Raw genomic sequence first — 20,898 nt, 5'->3', positions numbered from 1 at the left:
AAAGAAATGAGATAACCAATATGTTGGGATGCCATCAATCGGAGATGTCATCAAAGTACACAGAGGAAACTCCTTCAACAATCTAACGAATTAAAAGCTTAATTATTAAAATATAACGGTTAACCATATAAAATTAGAACTAATTATTAAAGATGACAAAAAAGAGTGATCACATTACAGCTAAAGAATAAAATAACATTATAACAAAAAAAATTACAAATCTCAGCTGCTTGAAGTACTTGGTTCCATTTTCATTTTCTTTTTCAGCATTTCACTCTTGAGTCCAAATAGTCATTTTCTGGCGTCAATAACTTTGTTCCTGCCAGTTTCTTCAGTTTCCACAGTAGGAGGGTGTATTTCTTCTACTTTTCGAACCTCCTGCGCAATTATACATCTTGCTTTTCGATTGGATTCTTCTTTCTCATTTATCTTCACAAGGAAAACATATTCCTTTTCTAAGCATGATTTCATTTTCTGGTAGCATTCAGAAGATTCATCCTCAAACATCTCTACATATGCAATAGCTGTGCAACCAATTAAAATTTCTGCTTCGTCAAATAAAGTTACATATGCTGTATCTGTTCCATCATTCACCTCTAGTCGCAAATTATACCTGGAATGATTTTTTGCATAAGAAAGCGTACATACATATTAACAATAATCTAATAATAAGTGTATATTATCCAACCTGATTGTCCAATCTGAATTTCCATTTTTACAGTTTGTACAATTTGCTGTGCTGCCATTAATCTCATGCACTGCCTTTTTGCATTTTGTACATGCACTAAAAAATGGTTCTTCCGCATTGATTATTGTTATAATTTTTGCCACAAATGAGCAAAACATACTCTGAAGAGAAGTCAAATAACAAAAGGACTTAGATGATTAATTTAATTAAATTTCATTATTACTAAATTTAACATACCTTAGACAATTGAGGCGAAGTATTGATAACATCAATAAGCTTGACCCTATTTGCTTGAGTAATCCTTTTTGTTGTTGTCAACAATACACTTTTACTGCTTTCACTGTTTGAATTTTTAAGCCTAAAATTTATGAGAAGTAAGAGTTAAATTTAATGAATAATTTAATTTAATAAATGTTTTTTTATATATGCCCCTTTAATTATAGATATGTTAAAACTTACACCACATGTAGTTATATTTCTAATTCGTAAAGTTTAATGACAGAATTTACATTATTTTACTGTTTATATATTTTTAAGAAATAAATGACCCAAATATTCAATGTTAATGGCCAAAAAATAACAATGGACAAAAAAATATTAAAAAACTTGAGAAGATTTGATATAATATTTTTGTATATGTTGGACTTGCCAACAAAAACCATACCTAGGACGTGCAACTGCACCATAGTGATTATTTATTGGCAATTAATCTATTCACTGATCATGAATTTTTTTTCCAACTTACCAGTCTATCATTTCGCTACATTGTGGAATTTCAGGATTCACGAGCACCAGAGTTGATGATTTTGTAGTAATTGAAACTCGCCTAAAAATAAAACAAACTTGAAATTAAAATATTTTCAAATCATTTTAAAACCATGCTTGTCGTTATTTTTTTTTACCTAAATAGCGTCTACCAACTACGCTTAGCAATGCAACAACAGGTTTCGCATCTTTCAAATTCTCCAAAGACGATCCTTCAATCTCCGCTAAATCACCCCATAGTGTCACCGAAATTTGATCAAATCTAAAATATTTAAAAAACATTAGTTTTCTTACCAATAATCAGTACATAATAATAAACAATAATATTAAATTCTTACTCTTTATTCATAATTATGACCTCCCTTCTTTTGGATTTGGGATTGGTAAAAATTGGTTTCACAGTTATTACGAATCCAACAACATCTGCAATAGTGAAAATTTAGTGATTATTAATATGAATTATTTTTCACATAATATTTTAAAAAAACTTACCAAAAGGCATTATTCCATCATCAAAAGCAGAAACATCTTTAAATGAAAGGAATGTTGGTTTCAACTTTTCCAATGATACAATTTTTTTTGTTTCTCGAATGATTGTCTTTGTTGTGAGTGTCAACTCCTTTTCTGGATTAATTGTTGGATATTTCAAATTTGGAGGCTTTACTTCTCCATTGGTTATAGTATACGTCTCTTCCTTTATCAATAAACCGCTGAACTTTTCTATCAGCTTATTAAATAAAATTGCTTGGATAAGTGTTCCCTGCAAAATAAACAATGTAGAATAAATTACGTAATCATGGTAATATGATAATTAAATGAAATAATAACAATGTGAAATTCGTATCACCTCTTCATCAATTAGAATTAGCTTTTGTTTATTCCCTTCTCCATTCTTAAAGGAGTCTATAGTATTACGTAAGACACGAACATTTATACTCCATTGTTTTTGATAAATTTTTAACTCTCGGATCGCGATGTTGGCTTGATCATTAGTTCCATCTTGATCAGATGACAGGCTTCACGAAAAAAAAAATATAATTTATAGAGATAATGCGGAGTTTATACCTTACAAAAAAAACATGATTTTACTAACCTTTTTGAATCACATAGTGTTGCTTCCATCTCTATTTTTTTGGTAGGATTTGATAAGATTTGGTAAGATGGAAGTTGAGTATGGAGTATATTTATATGAGATAGAAGAGACAAAATTGTAAATAACATTCATTACATAGTTATGAGAGAAAAAAAAATTGTAACGGATGACATTAATTCAGCATCTGCAGAAGTTTGGCGGCATTGACGATTAGTGGTCGTGTTCACACATGTACGTACTTTAGCTGTATACTCATTCTCATATTAAATAATTGGGAAAATTGCTTCCATACTCATTTTGGTTTCTTCTCTCGTGGCCGTTTGAGGTAACTATTAATTCAGCAAGCGTTAAGTTTCAATTAAAATGTATGTTTTATGTAACACCCAATAATGTCATTTAGTGTATTCTTCAATCGGCATAGCTATTCTAACATATTAATAGCTAATTATAAAGATCATTTATATGTGCGTGTAAGTTACAAAGCTAGTAATCTGATCTCTTACATAGTAATCTGGCTTTGTAACTTACTTTTTATGCCTCACAGCTAACATTTTTTCAATTAATTCAGCAACGCACGTACCTAATGATTAGTGGCCGTTTAAGCTCTAAGGCATACGTTACTCATTTTGGTCAGTCCATGCTTGACTTGGTTTCTCTACATAAATTTGTATGTTTTATGTATGTGTTATGTTATGTATGTATATGGTTTAGCATAAATTTGAGGGCACTTTGGGAAGAAATGTTTTAACATGCCAACACACTTTTATAATAGTATTAGATTTTACTTTAGATTTATTAAGCATAGACTATCAAACCATTTAAGAAAAGTATAGTCTATCATCTACGCAAAATTAATATTCATGACAATAACAACAACAAGATATTAATTCTAGAATTCACAAGCATAACATATCAAACCATTTAAGATAAGCATAGATTATTAAATTCTTCTTCTATCAATTGGTTCTCTAGTTGATTATCCTATACATGATCATTTTAAGCATAAGAGAATAATTCATGCAATATAAAGAAAATAAAGCTAATTTCATGTAATTTTAAGTTTCCTACAAGAATTAGTTCTACATCTTAAGAAATAAAAATAAGGAATAAAATGAAAAGAATAAGAACTAATTACAAAGAAAAGAAATAAGAACAAGGAACTTTACACTATGAATAAGAAATAAATCTAACTAAATTACAAAAAGAAATAAAAATCTACATTATGTAATAAAATAAATCTACTCTACAATTAAAAATGTAAAATAAAATAAAGACAAGGAATCTACTCTACTAGACATGAATATAAATCTAAACTAATAAGCAATAAAAAAGAAATTACTATAAAGAAATAAAAGAGAAAATAAAAGCAAACCTTCACATTGATCTTCATCTTCATCATCATCATCAAATAAAGAGAAGAAAATATGAAGAGGTGAAAAAAATTTTATTAATTATAACAAAAGTTATAAATTTGGAAGGTCTTCTCAATTAATAGTAACCCTCCTCTCCAAATAGAGTTATAAAATTTTTCACATCCTTAACCCATCACTCTCTACCCCTAATTATAGTAAACATCTATGAATGTAAAATGCTAATCCATAAGAGCTCCATTTTCAGCCTTTGATTCATAACAGACTCGTCAGCATCGATGTTGGCATCAATGCCACCATCGATGCTAGCATTGATGGCCAGCCTTCTCTAATTGTTGCCTGCGGATTTTTTTTCTTCCATTGGCTTTAGGCTTGAGCTTTTTGGCTCTTTCATGTATTCTTCATTTAATACAAGGGCATTGTTGAGAGATATGGTTGTTAGGCTTTATTTTTTATTAACCTGCAATTAAAGATAAAAACAATTATTAGTGATATATTTATTCATATAAAATAGATAATAAGGGTAAAAAATTATAATAAAATGTGATTATCAATGAGCGAATCAACACGATAGGTAAGGCTCTGTGTGACAGCGCTCTTTCACACGAAGAATGTGATATCCGGGCCAGATGTTCATCAACCATCGGAAGCAACCTATATCAAGGATAGCATGCCCCGTCCCTGGCCTCTCTTCATCAATCAGCAAATTATTATAATGGCCGAAGAAACAAGGGAAGCATTTGAAGAATTCCCAACACTTGTGGATGTGAAGATTTTGCCTTGCTTCATGGAAACTTCTCGCAACCCACATGCTCTCTTCTAATGACTGCAAGAGAGGAATGGAAGGATCTGCGATGCTTGGTGCTGACATTAGGTTGGGACGATGGAGAACAAGCTATGCCATCATATAAGTATACGGGAGCTTGACCTTGATAGGGGGAATCTCGTTCAATGGCTTATGCCCTACCTGTGTGAAGCCAGAAACTAATTATCGAAGCCCACTGTGTATATCGGTGACCATCGCCGGAAGTAAGGAAAGGTCTTTCCCATAAGCAAGCTAGATGGTAGGGAAGAGAACCTCTATCTGTAAGGCGGTGGAGAACTGATAAGATATGATGCACTTCTTCAGTCAAATGACGATATATCCTGCAAGAAGATTCATGGGCCAAACCCACTGCTGGCCATGCCACAAGAATGTCTAAAACTTGGTCCTCGTTGGAAACTTTCCCTCAGCAGCAAAAGTAGTGTATGATTAGGCACCTATCTTCTCAATTATATTATTGATCTCTGAGAGAGTAAGAGGAGTTAACTCAGAAACTGCTTCACTGGAACTATCCTCTAGGCGCTAGAACAAGTAGTCGTTGAATTATTTTAGGCTTAGCTGTGGTGATGTCTTATTCGCCACAACACCTACGCTAGCTTAAGCCATATAATAATGACACGTACGATCCCACAACATGTCACGAATATCCGGAGAGGTCTTCTCCAATTTCCTTAGCTGTTGGTTGGGGAGAATACTCCTGATATGGATGATCGCCTATAGGAAGTCCAGAAACCTTCTGCATCTCATGAAGAGCCAACCCCAACTCTCCATTGCGAGTTAAAAAAGTGTTGGTGTCAGGATTATAAAGCTCTAACAATACCAAGAAATGGAGTTTACTGATCTGCAATGTGTACGTACTGGCCTATATCGGTGTATACAATCCGCTATTCTTCAACTCATTACCCCAGCGTCCAAGAACATAGCTCATCATATGAGTCCATCATTTCTTCACCGGTGAGTGCACCCATCTATAACACATATATCCTAACACAGGGAGTTCCCTCCCAAGTCTGGCAAGCTGATTCCTCATCGTGTTGGCGACTACCGATAGCTCATCCGGCGGTGCTGTATCAAGTCCCAGAATGCCCGGTTGGAGAACATGAATAAAGTCCTGCCCATCAGAACCCGGGGTCTGCTGATAAGTAATAAACCCACAATGGACTCGCTCATGATCATCCGTGAGATGCTAAGGCATCACCCGAATTTTGGCTTGCTTCCTCAAACGTACAAGGGTATATATAGCAAACTCCTACCATCCTCGTTCAACAATGCTCATCCTCAAGGGTTAGCATATCCAGGTCTTCAACATGATCACCAAACAAATAGTCCGGCTTCTTCAGGGCTTGAGTAGAGCTAGGATCTATAGTAAGTAAGGCGTTGATGATCTGCCATCATAGTGTACGACGATCCCCATCTCACACAAGCTGAGGAATTTCCCTGGGCCCGTCCGAATTGAATTGAAGAGCAATGGCGACGAATGGTGCATCGTCAACAGCAATAAAAGTCTCGCCACTACCGCCACTTGCCACATGAGATGAGAACACATCTGAGGGGAATTCAACTGAAACAAATAAAACACAGTTAGAAAAATATTTCTAAGGAAATACAAAAGGTTGAACTCATCTCACAAATCCGCGAGATAGGGTCATTACCTTGTAAATTGGCGAGACGATTTCAACTGCCTCACATGTAAGGGACAATGTACATTGTTGTGTAGATAACGTGACAATATACCCCACCCGATGGAGTGCAATACAACATGAAATTGCCCTATTTACCATAGAACGTGTTTTGATGAAACAAAACACGTCTTTTAAGCGTTAAACCCTGCAAAGGAGGATATCCGCTCTTCTCGAATGCCTTGGAAAGGAGACAAAAGAGGGTGAAACATTCAAAATATTAATTTGAGTATACAAGAGCTATAAAGGCTCACCCCCATATGAAGAAGCTGCGAGAGCCATTCTCCTAATATGTTGAGAGACCGATCGACTCTTGTGAAAACGTGGACGCCTCAGAGACATTACTAACTTATAGTGAAAATTAACGGTTTAGGTACACTTTCTAATTCAGAAACCTAAAATTAAAAGGGAAATTATGAACTTTAGCCAAAATCCTATAAACAAAATAGGATTTTATGGTTGGAGTCTAATTAAATCTACGGGATTCATACATACAAACGATGGATTTGATTTTCATCCAAAACCCTTCAAGTTCAACTTTTGGCCAAATTACCCAAAATACCCTTCATGTCTCAAGCTCAATTTTGGCCATGAGCACATCAAAAATTCGGCCATGTTTGAGAAAAAACCACCATCCTCAAATCCATTTTTTTTTTTGCCATTATAACCATCATCCTTAAACCCCAACTTTGAACAAAATGCACACAACCCCCTCATATCAAATTTTGACCATCATCACCATGCTCAAGCCCTCAAATTTTCGGCCATACCCACATCAAAAAACCCCTCAAAAGTTTTGGCCATCATCACCATGCTCAAGCCCATCAAAAATTTCGGCCTTGATTCCCTCCAAAACCCCATCAAAATTTCGGCCATATTCCCTAAACCCAAGTTCTCAAATTCCCTCCAAAATCCAAATTCAAGTCGTTAGATCAAAGCTCTAATCTTTGCATACAAGTTCATGAACTATTGAATCACGCCCATGAATTCTTACATACAAACCCATGAGTTCTTGAATCAAAATCAAGCATATAATAAAGAGTCTATGAAGAGGATCTTACCCAAGAAGAGGCTTGAACTCAAGAAGCTTCAACCCAATGCCAAGAACGCAACTCAAAAAGCTTGCCCTAGATCTTGAAAGAGGAGACCTTGGTCGAATTTCTTGAGAGTTTTAAGGGATTTAATGGGGTTAATATGAGTGGGTTTAGAACTCTTAAAGAGGAGAAAGTATGGGTTTGGAGGAGTTTGAGAAAGAAGAGAGTTTGAAAAAAAGATGGAAGTATGAAAGAGGCAAAAAAAATTGGCCAAATTTTGAAATTCCCCCCTAAAAACCGACCCCCCTGTTTCTCTCTCCTCACATGTGTAAAACACACTTGGTGTTTTGCACATGTATGAAACACTAAGTGTGTTTCGCACTTAGGTGGTCCCGGGTGTTTTCAGTAGTGTATTTTCACTCGTTTTCAACTTTCTCGCCCGTTTCGATGTATTTGAAGCCTGTATTCACTCTGATGAGTATATGAGTATAAATTGCATCTCTTTAAATCTCCAATGGATACACGAGGTTAAACTGATTCCCAAAACTCCTAAGAGTATATGCATATAAACTGGTCCTCCCCGCTCCAATACCTTAAGAGCTTTAACTGTGTAGACTCTAATTAAAGTATGAGTATAAACTGTGTTCACGTCGGTCGTGAGTCAATACAGGTCAGCGCATTACAATGAAGGTTCACGCTGATCAACGCACAACGATGAAAGTCAATGTTGGTCAACGAGTCTCAAAAGAGAGTCAATGTCGGTCAACGCGAGTCAATACCCGTCAACGCGTTGTAGCAAAAAGTCAATGTTGGTCAACACAATGATGAAAGTCAACACCGATCAACGCGTTGTAACGAATGTCAATGCTAGTCAATGCATTGTAATGAAGGTCAGTGTCAGCCAACGCATTGCAATGAAAGTCAACGCCAATCAATGCGTTACAACAAAGGTCTACGCTAGTCAACACATTGATGATTTTCGCCAAAATAAGGCTCAGGATGAAATTCCAGGGCAAAGAATAATCCTAATGAGTTCAATTATGATTCAGATATGAACTACTAACGAAGATGATAATTTCAATGTTGATTCAACGACATGAGCTAAATTCAAAAATCAACATATCAACTTCAGTTCAAGATTTCGACAATGGTCAGACAATAAACGCAGCACCGGAAGAATTTTAGATATTCGATAAAATACTAAATACTAAAAGCTAAAGAAGGTTAGGAGTATCATATCCAAAGTATTCCAGACTCCTCTATAAAAAAATAAGACTGAAACACTTTGGAGAGGGTATCTGTAGGCGTTAAAAATTGCCTATAGGTTCCCACACGTAGCTCAAGATGAAGAGAAGGTAATGAATACCATTATCTGAGTCAAATAGAATTTTCTGATGTCATAAAGAAGTAAATGAATGCATGAAGCAAGTCTATGAAGCATACAAATCAACAGAGTGCATGAAACAGTGAAACGACAGACAAAACAAAGCCGAGTTTTGCACCTATGGTGCGAAACACCATTGGTGTTTCGCGCCTGTCAGAACTCCCAGGACATGTTTTCGACAGTTTTGATCTATTTTGATGATTCCTAAACCTCCCCAACTACCTTAAGGCTATCCCTAAACATGGTTAAGTGGTTTTAACTGAGGATAAGATCAAATTATTAGTTCTTATCCGAAAATACAATTTGTGGAGGCTATAAATACAAGCCTAGGGCCCCTATACACGAGCAATCTGGAATTTGGAGCTGTCGGTGAAGCCCTGCCATTTTGAACAGTAGAGGAGCATGAATTTTAGACAGGAGGAAGAGAGATCTACAAGTAATTCAGCATAAAGAGGAGGAGTTCGGTAGATCTGCAGCCCCTTCAGCACCTGTTACCTACTTCCCTTAAGATCAAACTTTGATTTGATCTCGAGAAGAGTGCTTTCCTCACCTTGCTAAGTCATTCACTTCAATTTCTTATTTTCTTTGTGAGATAACAAAATGAACCGGATCTAATCTGTGGTGGTCCACGAATAGACCCTGGCACAGGCAAAGATCCTACGCAAGCAGCGAGTGATAAATGTCATCTACGTGTGTTTCTAGGAAATTCTCTGTTTAAATTCTTTTATGTAGAAAAGTCTTATAAAAAGGCTCACTCTTTTGGACTTGTAAATCGATAAATGATTACAATGAGTTCCTAAATGAATCAAATTTCTAACACAAACATGTATGACCAACTTTATGTTGGTAACCCTAATCCAGAGTTGGCTCAAATTGGAAATTTGTATGAGGGAACTCGCGCTTGGTACTTCTTCTCTGCTAGAGGGACTCATGCCTGGTTCACCTTACCCAACTCTACGCCCAGTTGCTCCACTGTTTCAGAGTTTCGTAATTGGTTTTATGAAGTTTCTCGGATCCCCGAATACAATATGTACTCTTCTTGTATCAACGAGATTCGAGGACTTTATGAATCTAGGAAAAGTTCTGCGAGGACTCGTTTGTCAGGGATGGAGGGGTACTTGTCCTATGAACAAGTGGCAGCTGAAGCATGGGCAGTCCAAGAGGAGGCACCAGCTACCGAACCTTATGAAGAAAAGGTAGCTGAAGAAGTTCATGAGGAGGCACCATCCATTGGGCTTCGTGCATTAAGATCATCAGGGAAGAAAGCTCTTACTACTAGGAAGGAGGGTGAACATGAGAAGAGGGCTTGCAAGAGAAAACCTACCGAACCCAAATCTTCCAAGAAGCTAAAGTTGATGAAAGACACAATAAAATCTGTGCCTTTTGTATCAAGCCTGTTGTGACCCCAGATAATGAAGACAAGGAACCTTCTACTCCATTATCCCCTTAATGACTTGAGTTTCAATCAAACATCCCTACTTCGGAAGACTTAGGAGGTGGAGGAGAACTAAGTGTTGGGGGATCAGTGTATGTTCCCTTGATCTAGCCTATCACTTCGATTTCTACAGGCCAAGCGTCAGAAGGATTTTCTCCTGCACTTATTCAGTCAGGTTATATATCCTTGCGGGACCTTGTCATGCAGTTAGAGAATGCCATGAAGCAAGCTATCTCACTAGTTAGCCTTAGGCAAGGTACCTATGGAGACTTTAAGCCTTTCCTAATGAATTTCTTAACCAACATTAGGCGTTTGGGTGAGAACCGATGGGATTCACATTGCCTGGTGAATCTTCTTGAGTTCGAGGTATATTTGATGCGTTTGGAAAACTTGACTCATACTAACTTAGAATCCGAAATGAAGTGAGTTTTTGCTCTTCTTCGAACTGCAAAAGCCCATGAGAAAGAAGCTCTTCGCCTAAATCTGTCTAAGAAAGAAGCACGTATCGTGAGTTTATAGGAGCAATATGACCAAGTATAGTCTGCACGGACTGCCTCTGATGCCACCATTGCTCGGTTGAAGGCTCAACTCGCTGAGGAGGAGTTGACTATGCAAGGGATCTATCTTAAGAGTGCTAAAATTTGCAAAACTCAGCAAGGAGAAATGCAAGCTCTTGATGTAATGCAGAAAGAGGTTGCTGCTACTGCGCCCATTGAAGCTGAGCTTAGGAGGGAGGATGCAGAATAGGTTTGAGCGGCCCATGCAAAGAAGCTTTCAGATGTCAAGGCCAAGCTCGCGTCCATTAGCCTGCTAAGTCCTGACGCTTAATTCTTATATTGCTCTTAGCTGGGGATAAATTCTTGTATCATTTTCATACGAAGTATCATCTCTTTGTATCAAATTAACAATATAGAATAAAAATGATATAATTTTATTTTTTTCACTGTCTTCTCTTGTGTTGTGTTTTGACTTAGAATAATGAAAATATTGAAAATACCATAGGTGTAATGTTAACTTAGCATCAATTAGAAATTCTCTTTATTATCACTTAGAATAATTCCAGAAAGTTTCCATCGTCAGAGGTGTAATGTTAACTTGATGATATACAAGGTGAATGATTTATTACTCTTCATTTAAATGAATTCTGAGTAACCAACCCCCAGTCTGAATAAAATTAATTTCTAATCTTAGACTTGCTAGGGAAAGTTAACATAATTTGTTACTCTCTATTCAATGAATCCCGCAAAACCAACCCCCAGTCTGGGGAAAGTCGATTCATTATCTCAGACTTGGCCGAGGATTAGGAGAAGGGGACTTCATGGCTTACGGGTAATATTTCTTGAGAAATTTCTCGTTAATAGTCATCATGAGCATGTCGCCTTTCTAGTTGATGAGACGGTATGCTCCATTCGAATAGACTGATTCTTTTACAAAGGGTCCTTCCCATTTGGGATTGAATTTCCTCTTAGTCTTGTTGTCATCACCATAGGTCGTCTGACAGCTAGGACCAAATCGCCTTTCTTGAAGATTCGCTTTTTGACTTTTTTGTTGTAGCCTTTGAAGATTTGAGCTTGATACAACTCGATCTGTTGTTGAGCTTGAAGTTGTCTATCGTCCAATACTTCAAGTTCTTGAAGATGCAATCGATGTTGTTCTGTCATCCCAGTTGCAAGAGTGACTCTCAGAGATGAGATCTGAATTTCTAATGGTAATACAGCTTCGTAGCCATATACTAAAGAGAATGGGGTTTCGTAGGGGTCCTCACCGTTGTACAGTAGGCCCATAGACATTCGCCAAGCTTTTCATCCCAATCGCGATGGCTCTTGGGAACGAACTTCTTGAGGAGCTTCACGATGGTTTTGTTGAACGCTTCTACGAGACCATTGGCTGGCGGGTAGTATCCTGTCAATGCGACACTCTAGGTTATAAACTTATAGCAGAATCTCTAAAAACTATGACTGGCGAACTGTGTTCTATTATCATGGACTATTCATCTTGGTACATCGAAGCGGTAGATGACGTGATGTTTAATAAATTTGATCATGTTTGAAGCCTTGACTTCTTTCAAGAGAATTGATTCCGCCTACTTGGAGAAGTAATCAGTTACTACCAAGATGAACTGATGTCCTTTAACCGTTGGCGGAGTGATGGGTCCAATAATATCTATTCCCCACATCTCAAATGGCCAAGATGATGATGTTGGGTGTAGGTTCCTTGATGCCTGATGGATGAAGTCACCATGAATCTAACACGCATGACACCGTTTAGCATAATTGACAGCATCTGTAAACATTTTAGGCCAATAATAGCCAATTCGTCGAAGGCGATCTCCTAATTTGGATCCAGGTTGGTGAGCTCCACACATCCCATCATAAGCTTCTTTAAGAGCCTCATGTGCTTCTTTTCTAGAAAGGCAGAGAATCAAGACTCCATCATGCAATTTTCGGTGCAAGGTTTGAGAAACTGCATCATAGTAGAATCAAAGGGTCTTCCATTTTATGATGGACGCTTCTTTAGAATCATCGGGCACTACCGTACAAGACATAGTCAATATATGAGAATCACCAATCCCTTTGTTCAAGCTCAATTGACGTCGCACAGGAAATCTCTATTGTTGCTTCATTTGAGTAGTCTTCTAAGGGAAACTTGGAGTGATACACGTCACGGCCTATGACGAATATCGTTGTCTCAACCCTTGATGGTTATGCCAATGAAGTTGCCAGTAAAGCTAGAGCATCTGCATAGGCATTCTCGACTCGTGGGATGTACTTGTAAGGATCATAAAATTTTGATACCAGTAAAAAATAATAATAATAAATTTTCTGGTATTTTAAAATATTCTATTATTATTTTTAAAAGAGTATTTGTATTTTCTTGGCCTTCTAGAATATTCTATGATTTAAAAATCTGATTTTTATATTTATTAATGATTTTGAAAATTTTAAATTAAATAGTTAGGTGAAAACTTTCAAATAAATAATTGTTTTATTATTATTATTGTTATATTATCATTGTTAATTTTTACAAGAAATTTCCCTAATTATTTCTATTTTCCCTAATTTTTTTTTTGTTGTTGTTAATAAATACCTATTAATCCCTAACCCTAATCCATACCCTAAAAATACCCTCTCTTTCTTCCCCTCTCTTTACACTGCCGCCACACCCCTCTCTTTCTCTCTCTCTCTCTCTCCTCTCTTCATCTCTCTTCTCCTTCATCTCTCTCACCCAACCAAGCCAACAACTTCTTCGGCAACCCCACGCCCTCCAAAACCTCACCTCCGAGCCTGCCTCGTCTCCGTCCTCTCCCGCCGATCTTCCTCGACGCCACCGCCTGGAGAGCCGTAATCCACCGTCGCTGAGCCGCCTTTGACCGGAGCACGTCGCCGTCCAGCCACGAACCTCACCACCTTCGTCACCTTCCCCGCCTCCTCCGTCTAGCCACCACGCCGGCCTCTCCATCCCCCTGACGCGTCGCTGTCCAGACCCGCTGCCCTCTGACGACCATCGCCTCCATCGCACGCCATATGTTCGACGGTATGCCAACAGCCCCCGTTGAGCCCCTCAGTGATGACAACCGCCATCGTCGTCGTCGTCCCCAAACATCACCATCACCCTCTCGATGGCAAGCATTTTTGTCATGCTTTTGTTAAATTTGTTCTCAATATTATTATTACGCAAGCATTTCATATAGTACCCCCCGATACCCCACAATTTTGGTTAATTTTACAAATGAGCCCTTTTGTAGAATTGAGCCAATTTTGCATCTAGACCCCTTCACAAATTTCAACTTAACGTCCACATACCATTATCAAAACTTTGGTTATTGGGTTGTGGTCTAAGCTTTTGGAATTTCAGCCCTAAATTTCAGCCCTTTAAGGATTAAATTTTATATTAAGAGGGATGACATCGGTGGGTTATATATGTTTGGTTTTTAAAGGTCCAATCTGTTAAGATCGTCATTATCAGTCATTCACATGTTAAGTACCATATTCAGCTTTGAGGTATGACGTATGAACTAATTTTTATTTTCCCCACAGACTAGTTGACCAAAATTACATGATTATATAAGTCTAATCGCTGTTTTAAAAAGTCTTTATGAGGGTAATAGCAATTGATAAATAATTATGATGAATTGTGATTTGCATTAATCACACGATTTGTAACATTCCCCCAAATTCTTGTGCCTACACAACCCATTATCAAAGAGCCTATCTCCTAACTCATGAGAACAAAAAGCTATGATCTTTGCATACAAATTCGTGGCATACCCTCATTACAAGCATAAAGTTTCAATCTTTGTCAAAAAATGAGAGAGTTCTTTTGAGGAGAAGCTTACCAAATCAAGAGGCTTTTCTTGAGCTTGAGGATGAAGGAGGAACCCTAGCTTGAGAGGAGAATTTCGGCCAAAGGGGGAGCACCAAAAAAATCCAAAATTTTAGTATGGGTTTTGGAGAGGAACAATGGTGGAAAGATGAAAGGAAGAAGAAGAAGTTTGGGAGGGATTTTCTTTTGAAAATTTGAAAAGAAGGGGGAAAACAAAAGAGGTAATAAAACCAAAACAAGGGAAAGCTAAACAAACAAAAGAAGGAAAAGACAAAACACAAGAGGGGGGGGGTGTCTCGGCCCTAGAACCGAGACACCCAAGGGTGTCTCGGCCAAGGGTGAGACACCCACGGGTGTCTCGGGTCCCGTTTTGTCCCCGTACGCCCATGTTGAACCCGAATTCGCCCGTTTTCGTCGATTATTGGATGTCTTGATGAAAATCGACACTTATTAACATTCGATGCTTGAAACCCTAAGGATCAACGCCGGTCAACGCGTAACCTTAGGTCAACGCCAGTCAACGCGTTGCAACCAAAGTCAACGTTTGACGATTCAAAACCCTAAGGGTCAACGCTGGTCAACGCGTAACCCTAGGTCAACGCCAGTCAACGCGTTGCGATCAAATAGTGTGGTTAGTGCACAACATTTCATGCACAGTCATAAAAAAAAAATTAAATTCGACAAACATGGGGTTTATAAAGGGGAATTAGACGAAGAATGTAACATGTATATAAACGGGCATATGCGCATTCCTGATATCCTGAGTTATATATACATGGGCCAAAAGGCCAATTCCTGACTTGAAGCCGTGTTCCCGGGACGGTTTACGGGGAACCGATTTATATACATGAAAATATTCTTCTCTAATTCAAATAACATGTAAAATAAGAATAATGTGCTTACAGACTTTGTGATAGTTTTGGCATGCACGACATGTCCTGGATGAGGTTTTGATGATGTATATTTGTATTGTTGTGTATAGAATTTTGGGAGTTAAAATTTAGAGATTTACAATGACATGTCCTGGATGAGGTTTTGATGATGTATATTTGTATTGTTGTGTATAGAATTTTGGGAGTTAAAATTTAGAGATTTACAATTTGAGACATATAGTATATACGAGGGTTTCCTTGTTTGGATTATTCCCTCGACGTACTCATCTCTCATGTTGTGGGTTTCTAAATCTTACCTTCCTTTAGCACGTATTTGATATCCATGTTTAGAAACTTCCTTTATCATCTTTAATTGAGTTTTCATCGTATTTTGGTTTATAAGATAGGCATTTTCTTTTATCACTAAAAATTTAGAATTTATCTTTCATTTATATCTACCACTTATACTTACACGTGCACAATTTTCTCATTTTACATGCTTGCTGGGAGTTTTCTGACTCCCCTGGGGTTTGCATGCCCCAGACTTGGGAATTGTTAATTTCTTCGCAGGACCAAGAGTACTTTAAGGATTAAGACCTGCGATAGTGATCACCTTCTCTCTCTCAGCTTCAGTTATAGAGTCTTCTGTAATCACTTGTGGTACTTCAGACTAAGATGTATTTTCCTCTTTCCTACTTTGAAGAGTTGTAGACATGTAAGAGAAATTTGTCCTTTCAGAGTTTTCTTTATCTATCTAGTTCCTTTGCTATTTTAATTACATGCTCTATGTAGTAGTTCTTTTGGTAATACATATGTATACATGATGATCTAGAGGCGTGAATGTAACCGTATGGTTGCATTGCCGACCAAGTCACGCTCCAAATTATCACGTTTTGGACCCGGGGCGTGACATGGTTTTATTGGTATCAGAGCTAGGTTTTAGAATTTGTTGTCTCATCCTGTGTACAAACACAAATTAAGATTAGACCAAAATATGGAACATGTATAGTATAGGTTCTTTTCTTTCCAGAAATACATCCCTTGACTCCTAATATTCTGATTCTTTGTCCTAATCTTGACCAGTCTCCGTTAGGTGATAACTATGACTCCAAAATGTCGACCCCTACTCCAGTTGTCCCTCGAGTATTTGGAATTAAATTTTTAAGGACATGATCTTAGGATTGAGGATATATGAATAAGATGTTATTTAAAACTGAGTTAGAGGATCAAGAGTGGGAAAAAAAAATTCAGAATGTGGATTTGATGTTGAGTGAGTTGAGAAGATACCTTCATATTATATCAAGATTAAGGTGATAAATAAGGTGTTTGAAAAAGAAACATATTCAAGATATCAAAATATTAGTTTGAAATTTTAATGATTGAGATATGCAAAGACCTGAAAAGAGGTTTGCTAGGACATGAGATGAAATAAAGATTTACTAAAGCTAAGAAGAGAGCTATAATGATATGAAATTTTATAACGATATTTGATTTTTGATCCGACTTATTTGATGATTGAAGATGCATGGACATATATATAGATCAACTTAGAAGATATTTGGTGAAATTTATGATAGTGACAATTGAGAATTTGTGAGCAGCGATGGAGGATTTATATAAAAATTTGTACTTCATCTGAATTTATATGATTAGTATAAAATCTTTAGAGATGAGTTTAACCTTAATATTAGTAGAGCAGCACAACAGAAGGATGACATCTAGAATGATATAAATTTTGAAGAGAGGTATACACTATATTTGGACTATGTTCGAAGTTAAGATGAGCGATATATAATTGATTTGAGGCATCTTGAATTTGAATATCACTTTTTAGCATTAAGATATGCATGGATCAACTAAGAGGTTGTACTGGGACAATGAAGGAATAACGATTCTACAAAATCTGAGATAGGGCGTTGAGAATGTGATATTAGCCCAGATTAGATAGCTGGACTCTCATCCTGTACATAACTATTGGATCTTTTAAAATAGGAATAAGAGTCTGAGCATGTATAATATTAGAGTCGTTCCCTCTTGCAATATCTTTTTGCGCTTACTCCTTTGATTCCTCATCCAAATTCATTTCTATCTTAACAGTTAATTCTTTTCCCTTCTCAAGCCAAGTGTATACGGACTTAGTCAATGTGCATAGATAGGGTTTTTGTAGACTAGCCCCGAGCTTCTTTTTGTAGACTAGCCCCAAGCTTCATAAGTTAAGCTAGCATGAAAGCTTATCCAGCCACTAGCCCTCACATTAGCAGCAACTACAACTTCATGGCTTCCTGTTTGGTGAAGTTAGCTCAGCCAACGGATCATCTAAAATTTAATCATTTAGCTCCAGCTAGTTCATATGACTGAACTTGGATGTTCTTTATGTGCTAACCAATCAGGATATTAGTAGACTTGAAAACTTTTCAGTTACCTCCAGCTAGACTAGTATCTTAGCACCGTTAGGACATGTGAGAGGAATGTTTTTTTTTAGCTTAACTCGATGTAGATATGCATGTAAGGCAAATCCATCTTGAGGCGTATGTGCAATTGATTATCTAGGTTATAAATTCTGAATGTGGTTCGTGCTTGATAATGTGCATGGTATCCAAGAATGAGAAATCATGTGGATGATGTTGAGGGTATATATTGGAAACTTGATTTTGTGAGATAACAACCATATAAAGTTAAGTATTTGATTTGAAGATATTATATGACTATGTACCCAGTATATGATCGAGATAATACATGATGCTTGATATCTAGAAAGATATATTAATACTTGAGAAGCGCCACCGAACCATGATTCCAACCACATTGTTTATAAGTTTAAGAAAAAAAAACTTCATGAAAAGTCTCAAGATAAGATCTACCAATTTTATATTAGTATCAAATTATCTTCTGTTATACATGTTTATGATGCCATAGTGTTGAATGTCAAGCGAGTCCTTCAAGACACCATTGTAACATTGATATTGGGATACATGTTTTAGTGAGAGGGGGCTCGTGATCTTCCTCCACTGGATTGTGATTGGTGGTGGTCCTAAGGGTGACGATCCTTAGGACCAAACTTGGGAAAAAAAATTGGTTTACATGTATCACGTCTTGACTGATATCGCAGGCCCTAGGTCAACGCCAGTCAACGCGTTGCAACCAAAGTCAACGTTTGACGATTCGAAACCCTAAGGGTCAACGCCGGTCAACGCGTAACCCTAGGTCAACGCCAGTCAACGCGTTGCAACCAAAGTCAACGTTTGACGATTCAAAACCCTAAGGGTCATGTAAGGATCATAAAATTTTGATACCAGTAAAAAAATAATAATAATAAATTTTCCGGTATTTTAAAATATTCTATTATTATTTTTAAAAGAGTATTTGTATTTTCTTGGCCTTCTAGAATATTCTATGATTTAAAAATCTGATTTTTATATTTATTAATGATTTTGAAAATTTTAAATTAAATAGTTAGGTGAAAACTTTCAAATAAATAATTGTTTTATTATTATTATTGTTATATTATCATTGTTAATTTTTACAAGAAATTTCCCTAATTATTTCTATTTTCCCTAATTTATTTATTTTTTGTTGTTGTTAATAAATACCTATTAATCCCTAACCCTAATCCATACCCTAAAAATACCCTCTCTTTCTTCCCCTCTCTTTACACAGCCGCCACACCCCTCTCTTTCTCTCTCTCTCTCTCTCCTCTCTTCATCTCTCTTCTCCTTCATCTCTCTCACCCAACCAAGCCAACAACTTCTTCGGCAACCCCACGCCCTCCAAAACCTCACCTCCGAGCCTGCCTCGTCTCCGTCCTCTCCCGCCGATCTTCCTCGACGCCACCGCCTGGAGAGCCGTAATCCACCGTCGCTGAGCCGCCTTTGACCGGAGCACGTCGCCGTCCAGCCACGAACCTCACCACCTTCGTCACCTTCCCCGCCTCCTCCGTCTAGCCACCACGCCGGCCTCTCCATCCCCCTGACGCGTCGCTGTCCAGACCCGCTGCCCTCTGACGACCATCGCCTCCATCGCACGCCATATGTTCGACGGTATGCCAACAGCCCCCGTTGAGCCCCTCAGTGATGACAACCGCCATCGTCGTCGTCGTCCCCAAACATCACCATCACCCTCTCGATGGCAAGCATTTTTGTCATGCTTTTGTTAAATTCGTTCTCAATATTATTATTATGCAAGCATTTCTTATCTTTTCAATTCTTTTATTTTTCCATATACTTCAATACATGCACATAATAGGAGCTTGATTACCATCTTTAAGCAAGCAACTTTCCAACTAATTCTTTTTTTAGAGTATGGCTTTATTTGGAGGGCCCACAGCGAATTTGGGAAGCCTACAACGACCTTTGGAGCATAGAAGTAAAAGGATTAAATTTTATATTAAGAGGGATGACATCGGTGGGTTATATATGTTTGGTTTTTAAAGGTCCAATCTGTTAAGATCGTCATTATCAGTCATTCACATGTTAAGTACCATATTCAGCTTTGAGGTATGACGTATGAACTAATTTTTATTTTCCCCACAGACTAGTTGACCAAAATTACATGATTATATAAGTCTAATCGCTGTTTTAAAAAGTCTTTATGAGGGTAATAGCAATTGATAAATAATTATGATGAATTGTGATTTGCATTAATCACACGATTTGTAACATTAGCTTTCATAAGGGATCCTTAAAGCATAAGAAAATTGATTGATTTGGAGAAGTGTATGTTATTATTGCTACGTTTTGGGTTTGACTTTCTTTGATTGGAATTTTAATATTTACTTGAGTTAATAGTTTCCATATGAACGTTTCTAGAAACCACTTAGCCGGTCTGGTAAAATTTTATTGCTTGGATACTTGGAGTACTACACATGCTAGAGATAGCACCTCTTGGTAATTGTCACGTTGCCCGCATTTTTATATACAGAAAATTGAAACTTGAGATGCAACTTTGCAAACAAGCGGAACCTTTCATGATTTTCATTACAAGGAATATTGATTGAAACTGAGACCAATTTCTCTAACCTTGTAGCATGATCTAGTGACATTGACCATATGACACATAAATTTCAAATTTATACTTGTTATGAAATCACGTTTGGAGAGTTCATAGTTTTACGGAATATTGTACCATCAAGGGCCTAGATAGGCGAGACTTATCGGGGAGTGATAATGGAAATCACTTGACATGTCATGATTAGATTAACACCCGGTTCATACTTATAGTATTTATCTTGTTTGATACTGTATTTGACATGAATGGCTATGTGGAAAGTAATTTGTTTGATCACCTAGTTATCATCCAATAGGTGAGACTGTGCATGAAGACGACTCCTGTTAAAAATATGATTTGTAAGTGTGCTTTCATAGCATGGCTATGTTCTCGATATCGACATCCCGATATGAGGTTTTCCTTGGCTATTACTACTATAGCATCGACTA

The 20,898-nt window shown here is 37.2% G+C and overlaps 1 protein-coding gene across 1 annotated transcript; it reads right to left on the bottom strand.

The window, feature by feature from the left end:
* Positions 255 to 2,589, bottom strand: LOC109821180 (replication protein A 70 kDa DNA-binding subunit B-like). Its single transcript, XM_020387370.1, has 8 exons — positions 2,547 to 2,589; positions 2,301 to 2,469; positions 1,946 to 2,213; positions 1,792 to 1,876; positions 1,434 to 1,514; positions 926 to 1,046; positions 689 to 849; positions 255 to 613 (listed from the first exon to the last, which is right to left on the bottom strand). Exons 1-8 carry the CDS (start codon positions 2,573 to 2,575, stop codon positions 292 to 294), a joined length of 1,236 nt encoding a protein of 411 aa, XP_020242959.1. The 5' UTR covers positions 2,576 to 2,589; the 3' UTR covers positions 255 to 291.

The sequence above is a fragment of the Asparagus officinalis genome, chromosome 8 (assembly GCF_001876935.1).
Source record: "Asparagus officinalis chromosome 8, Aspof.V1, whole genome shotgun sequence".
Lineage (NCBI taxonomy): Eukaryota > Viridiplantae > Streptophyta > Magnoliopsida > Asparagales > Asparagaceae > Asparagus > Asparagus officinalis.
This window is presented reverse-complemented; position numbering and strand designations above follow the sequence as displayed.